Source organism: Nerophis ophidion, linkage group LG01, assembly GCF_033978795.1.
Source record: "Nerophis ophidion isolate RoL-2023_Sa linkage group LG01, RoL_Noph_v1.0, whole genome shotgun sequence".
NCBI lineage: Eukaryota > Metazoa > Chordata > Actinopteri > Syngnathiformes > Syngnathidae > Nerophis > Nerophis ophidion.
In genome coordinates, this window is record NC_084611.1 from 85,320,102 (window position 1) to 85,327,601 (window position 7,500).

The following is a 7,500-nucleotide window of genomic DNA, read 5'->3' on the forward strand; positions in this document are numbered from 1 at the left end:
ATCACTTCATTGTCGGCTGACTATTGCTAGTGTTTATTTACGAGTTAGAATGCACAGAGGAATTATGAATGATTCACAAAATACCATTTTTTTTTTTAAAGTGCAGTTCCCCTTTGAATGACTCACTTAAACAGTTCCAGGAACTACATTTGCAATGCTACCTCCTCTCCTCCATTCTGAGCCTGGACCCAGATGCCATCCTGTACAGACATGGACCTCTCATCAGTGAATCACTTACTGTATATGGACTTTACGGTTCTGGTTAGTCAGATCAGAAAATGCACTGACCAATTGCTTGCGACTTACACCATCCCATACTCGGCCAATCAAATCTGCATTCCAGGCGGTAGACAGGGCGACTGTGGCAACCTAATCATGATTGACAGACTTTGAATTACAAAAGCAATTCAGTTTATGCCTATGAAAAGAGTTACCCAGACCGGTTTCATCAGTTCATGCTCATAACTGCATTGAACAGCTCTAGTGTTGTCTAAACCGAAGCTGTCCAATCCAGTCGTGAGCGTAAAGTGATCAAGCCTACTACAGAGGCAAAACGTCTTCTAAAACCGAAACCTAGCTGCGGCTGATTCACTTCCCTGAGAATTCGAAGACATAGATGACTGGGAATATTCTCAGACAAACCAAAACCAAGATTTTAAAGGTGTAGGGATCGTACCGTTTGTGAAGTCTTTAACAGAGGACTGTACAACGATGGATCCAAGTTACATTTTCAAACTGTCAGGAGTGCGTTCCCGGTACCGATCTTAATGTTCGGCACTCCAGGAATTTGCAGGTTAAGGTCCAGTTTCTAATTTCCAGGCACAAGCTTACCAAAGTACCAAAACAACAAATTACTTTTGAATGCAGGGTTGTAGAGAGATGAATCCTAGTTTTTTACCTCAGCCCCAGAAATAGGAGAGCCCACCACAGATTCCCCAGGCACTGCTTCCTCATAGGAAGACGTGCTGGTAGGATAGAGGAGGTCTTTGAAAGTATTACCTCCACCGATCCACAACATCCGCAGTCGAGGTCAGCAGATCACCATCGCCACCATACACGGTGTTGATTGACACTGCACTGCTTCTCTTTCCTGAGGCGGCGGGTGGTGGTCCAGAATCGCTTGGAAGCTGTCCGGAAGTCGTTTTCCATGGCTTCCCCGAACTCCTCCAATGTCCGAGTTTTTGCCTCCGCGACCGCTGACGCCGCACACCCCGAACTCCTCCCATGTCCGAGTTTTTGCCTCCGCGATCGCTGAAGCCGCACACATGTTGGCCTGTCGGTACCGGTCTGCCGACTCCGGAGTCCTATGAGCCAAAAGAGCCTGATAGGACTCTTTCTTCAGCTTGACGGCATCCCTCACCGGTCCCTGCTTAGACTGCTGCACCCGGGACCCAACCACAGATAAGCGGAAGAAGATGGATGCATGGATGGATGGATGGATTTCTAGCAGTATGACTTTAGGAGTGTCAGAACTGTAGATTTTAAGGTTTTAAAGCAGCACTGAGTAACTTCAACTTTCAGAAACTCTTTTGGAATGATACATGGACTTACAACTAGTTGAACGACACCTCTGTCATGGCCTGAGGGGGTCTGTATCGCTGTCACTGGCACTTAGCAACATCGAGGAGGGTGGCAAGAACCCTGCCACACAGAACTACTACAGACGTACGTCACTCCCCCTTTCACCATTCGTTAAAAAGATGGAAGTCGATGCGAACGCCTGCCTTCTGCCAAAAAACTAAAAGAAGAAGAAGAACACCCATGTGCAATGACTGATATCATGGCAGAAGCAGAAAAACAACCAACGAAAAATGTTGCCTGAGGAGACAAAAATAAGAATAAAGGAGGCTACCCGGATGAAAGGACAGTCGAGGATCAACATTGCCTCGGTTTTCATTGGCTGGCGTGAGCTCAAAGATGAGGAGGGATTTCCAACTGATGCTCCATGAGGTCCAGCCACACTGGCTGGGCTCCCCTACATCGGGAAGTTGCTCAACCAGGATCTGGGGGCTGTGTGGATTGTCTGACGTTACTTCTGAATGGAGGGACAAACTAGTTTATTAAATTTTTTTCGGTGGCCAATTGTTGACGGGTAGACTTCAAAGGTCTCAATTAAAATTGAGACCTGTACGGCTCCTGCGGAGGGTAGAGTGGTGTCGCATCTCTGTGCGTTGAGCCGACCAGTATAGCCAGGTTTTTCCAGAGCTGGTAGTTTAGTCCCAGGTATCCTGCGTCCGACGTAGCAAATCCATGTAGTCGGAGGTTGCCCGCAGTGAAGTCTGGTGGTCTTCTCCACCCTGCCTGGAGAATGGCTCTTGTCGGATGCTCAGGAGGAAGGCGGTGGACATGGCTGAACCAGCAGGTGCTACGTTGCGCTGCCAGGCAGGATGCTCTCGGCTGGCACGCGCGGGATCTGAGCACTTCATTGGAACCCCCCCCCCACCCCCACTAGAAAGCTTTAATGACAAACTTGGAGCTGTTAGCCCTGTGACCCTGGACAGAGACCTGACGAGTCCTATACTTTCTAAGGACAGCTCCATCTGGTGGTGCGCCACACCCCTTGCTGGTGATGAATTTATTTAAACCGGCTATTTGTGGTTGTGGATGTCCTACCCCCTGGGAATTCCTTTTCACTTGGTGGAGGTACGTAGGTGTCCCCCTCATGTACACGATGAGGAGGAGGGAGGAGATCGTGACGGAACGAGCAGAAAGAGGCTAAGAAGGACAGCTGATATTTAAATCATGTGGCTTGGTTGTTCTGCAGAGGCTAGCTCTATTTAAAGCCCAGCAGCATCTGCTCGGTACCTCTGTGTTTGTATCTGGTCTGGTTAGCTGGCGCTCTGAGGAACACACACACACACACACACACACATCACTCTCTGCCCTTCAGCTCTAGTTCTGATTACACTGTCACATTTCCTCGTTCACACTTTGATGGAAGCTCCAGATGTGGAGTAAGCCTGCAGTCGCTGTTCCCAGGCCCACATCAGCACCATCACGACCTCCCGTGGTAAACTCTACTAACACCACGCGTGTGTGTGTGTGTGTTCTGGCAATGCTTACTTAATGGGGACATGGCTCTGTTTACACAATCCCCTTTAGGAGACCTCTGACGGTATGGGGACCAAAAAAACAGGTACCTTTAAGGGAAACCTTTTGAAACGATAGTCAGATCCATTCTGAAGATGCCTAAGTGATTTTTAAGCTTTTGCCCAGAAAACATGTTTACTGGTTGGCGTGAGTGTAAGACATTTGCACAACATAACATTTTTTCTTAAATGGTCCTCAGTAGTCACGTACAAATGTGTGTGAATTATGCAAACTGATTGAAATTCGGTCCCCATGAACCATATTAACTCTTTTTCCCCAGGGTCCCCAATAAGACTGATCAGCACATTACTTCATCAATCCAGAGATTTAAAGACGTGTATGAGCTAACTGGGCAGTGGCCATTTTACCCCAAAAAATTATGCCTCCACAACCTGTAGAAAGGGTGGTCCCCACAAGTCATGAACAAAAACTTGGTCCCCATTACAAATGAAAACCAGTGTGTGTGTGTGTGTGTGTGTGTGTGTGTGTGTGTTCTGGCAATGCGTACTTAATGGGAACATCACTCTGTTTACACAGTCACCTTTAGGGGAACTCCGACGGAATGGGGACCAAAAAACAGGTCCCTTTAAGGGAAACCATTTGAAATGATAGTCAGATCCATTCTGAAGTTGCCTAATTTTTAAGCTTTGGCCCATAAAACATGTTTACTGGTTAGTTTGAGTGAGACATTTGCACAGCAGAACTTTTTTTTTAATAGTCCCCAGTAGTCACGTACAAATTTGTGTGAATTATGCAAAATTATTAAAATTTGGTCCCCATGAACCATATTAACTCTTTTTCCCCAGGGTCCCCAGTAAGACTGAACAGCACATTACTTCATCAATCCAGAGATTTAAAGATATGTATGAACTAACTGGGCAGTGGCCATTTTACCCCAAAAATGTAATGCCTCCACAACCTGTAGAAAGGGTGGTCCCCACAAGTCATGAACAAAAACTTGGTCCCCATTACAAATGATAACCAGTGTGTGAGTGTGTGTGTGTGTGTGTGTGTGTGTGTGTGTGTGTGTGTGTGTGTGTGTGTGTGTTCTGGCAATGCTTACTTAACGGGGACATCACTCTGTTTACACAGTCACCTTTAGGGGAACTCCGACGGTATGGGGACCAAAAAACAGGTCCCTTTAAGGGAAACCATTTGAAATGATAGTCAGATCCATTCTGAAGATGCCTAATGTTTAAGTTTTGGCCCATAAAACATGTTTACTGGTTAGTTTGAGTGTGAGACATTTGCACAACATATTTTTTTTTTCTTAAATGGTCCTCAGCAGTCACGTACAAATTTGTGTGAATTATGCAAAGTTATTGAAATTTGGTCCCCATGAACCATATTAACTCTTTTTCCCCAGGGTCCCCAGTAAGTCTGAACAGCACATTACTTCATCAATCCAGAGATTTAAAGACGTGTATGAGCTAACTGGGCAGTGGCCATTTAACCCCCAAAAAATGTATGCCTCCACAACCTGTAGAAAGGGTGGTCCCCACAAGTCATGAACAAAAACTTGGTCCCCATTACAAATGAAAACCAGTGTGTGTGTGTGTGTGTGTGTGTGTGTGTGTGTGTGTGTGTGTGTTCTGGCAATGCTTACTTAATGGGGACATCACTCTGTTTACACAGTCACCTTTAAGGGAACTCCGACGGTATGGGGACCAAAAAACAGGTCCCTTTAAGGGAAACCATTTGAAATGATAGTCAGATCCATTCTGAAGATGCCCCAGGGTCCCCAGTAAGACTAAACAGCACATTACTTCATCAATCCAGAGATTTAAAGACGTGTATGAGCTAACTAGGCAGTGGTCATTTTACCAAAATGTTTTAATGCCTCCACAACCAGTAGAAAGGGTGGTCCCCACAAGATCAGAACTCGGTCCCCTTTCCAAATGATAACCAGTGTGTGTGTTTGTGTGTATGTGTTGCAGCAACAGCACCATGGGAGGTTCCTACATCAAGCAGTGCTGCAAAGGCTTCTGCATCGACATCCTCAAGAAGATCGCCAGGAACGTCAAGTTCACCTACGACCTCTACCTGGTGACCAACGGCAAGCACGGCAAGAAGATCAACAACGTGTGGAACGGCATGGTGGGAGAGGTACAATCCAACGACGAATGTCCTTTTTCCAAAAGTAGTTCAAATGGAAAGTTAGATCTACGTATTGATTCTTAAGGAATGATGTGAACGGGTCATGTAAACGTAGTGAAGTCCTGATACAAAACCCAAAACCAGTGAAGTTTGCACGTTGTGTAAATGGGAAATAAAAACAGAATGCAATGATTTGAATAGTCTGCAAAGACAAATTCAAAGGTCAGGGGCATTGCCGCTTACGTCCAGTGATTTCTCCAGATTCTCTGAACCTTTTGATGATATTACCATAGATGGGGAAATCCCTAAATTCCATGAAATAGCTGGTTGAGAAATGTTGTTCTTAAAGTGTTCCACAATTTGCTCACACATTTGTTCACAAAGTGGTGACCCTCGCCCCATCCTTGTTTGTGAATGACAGAGCATTTTATGGAAACTGCGTTTATACCCAATCATGGCACCCACCTGTTCCCAATCAGCCTGTTCACCTGTGGGATAGTCCAAATAAGTGTTTGATGAGCATTCCCTAACTTTATCAGTCTTTTTTGGCACTTGTGCCGGCTTTTTTGAAACATCCGATTCCAAATCCGCTAATATTTGCAAAAAATGACAAAGTTTACCAGTTGGAGCGTTAACTATCTTGTCTTTGCAGTCTATTCAATTGAATATAGCTTGAAAAGGATTTGCAAATCATTTTATTCAGGTTTTTTTTTACCATTTACGCCAACTTCACTGGTTTTGGGTTTTGTACCATAATGTACCGGATATCGGTCTGATTTTGACAATAGAACCCCAGTAAGTGATCATTCGGGCTTGCGTGTATAACATCTGATACAAAAAGTCCCGCAGTGTGTTTACTTCTGCAAAGCTAGACAGCTAGTTAACATCTAAAAGTCCTCCTATAAACACACAATTTCTTCTGTTTTAGTCAAGTCATTTACAAAAGGTAAACATGGTAGGAGTTAGCAGCTACACAACAGCTAAGCACACAAGCTCGACGTACGTAATAATCATTGGAAATTATTTCCGGGTCAAAGAGCACATTTGTCAATACAAAGAAGCATCAAACAATTACAGACGCATATTATTTACACATACTTGTTTTACATATTAGCCAGTAACGAACGTGTCCGCATCATTCAACGCATGTGCTTCATGAATTTTTGTGGCCACTCATCAAAAAACTAAAATAATAATAAAAAAAATTTAAAAAATTTAAAAAATTGCCACTCCACTTCAACTTAAAGACAGCACAAGTCCATTCCAGATGGTTAATAATAAATAGGTTAATGTTTTTCATACCTGTCATCGTTGTCTGTTTGACTCATTTCACTAAATCAAAAAATTTCCAACATTCCAGACTACAATATTGAAAATGTCCGATAAATGCTTTAAAATGTAATATGGGAAATTATAGGTGTCAGGCAACCATTCTCCCGCATTTCACCCGATTTCCACCCTGACAACAAATGTGGCTTTTCACACACACAAGTGAATGCAAGGCATATTTGGTCAACAGCCATACAGGTTACACTGAGGGTGGCCGTATAAACAACTTTTACACTGTTACAAATATGCGCCACACTGTGTGAACCCACACCAAACAAGAATGACAAACACATTTTGGGAGAACGTCCGCACCGTAACACAACATAAATACAACCAGAATCCCTTGCAGCACTATATCTTCTGGGACGCTACAATATACACCCCCCGCAACCCCCCCCCCCCCAACTCAACTGTTAAATAAAAATGCACTTTGTGAATTAAATAATAAATATGGCATTGCCAACTTCCTGACCAGATGCCCGGACCACCTCATCTGGCTCCTGTCGATGTGAAGGAGCAGCGGCTTTACTTTGAGTTCCTCCCGGATGGCAGAGCTTCTCACCCTATCTCTAAGGGAGAGCCCCTCCACACGGCGGAGGAAACTCATTTCGGCCGCTTGTACCCGTGATCTTATCCTTTCGGTCATGACCCAAAGCTCATGACCTTTTTTTCTCCTATGTCCCCCCCTCCCTTGTGGAGGGGGTCCGGTCCGATGACCATGGATGAAGTACTGGCTGTCCAGAGTCGAGACCCAGGATGGACCGCTCGTCGGGACCCAGGATGGACCGCTCGCCTGTGTATCGGTTGGGGACATCTCTACGCTGCTGATCCGCCTCCGCTTGAGATGGTTTCCTGTGGACGGGACTCTCGCTGCTGTCTTGGATCCGCTTTGAACTGAACTCTCGCGGCTGTGTTGGAGCCACTGTGGATTGAACTTTCACAGTATCATGATAGACCCGCTCGACATCCATTGCTTTCGGTCCC

General features: G+C 45.1%; 1 protein-coding gene across 1 annotated transcript in view; it reads left to right on the plus strand.

Annotated features, from left to right (window-relative positions):
• The window catches only part of LOC133561112 (glutamate receptor ionotropic, NMDA 2A-like), a 128,375-nt gene that overhangs the window by 51,365 nt on the left and 69,510 nt on the right, over positions 1–7,500 (plus strand). Inside the window, exon 7 of the mRNA XM_061914389.1 lies at positions 5,028–5,196. Coding sequence (XP_061770373.1) covers positions 5,028–5,196 — 169 coding nt within the window. The remainder of the gene's footprint in view (positions 1–5,027; positions 5,197–7,500) is intronic.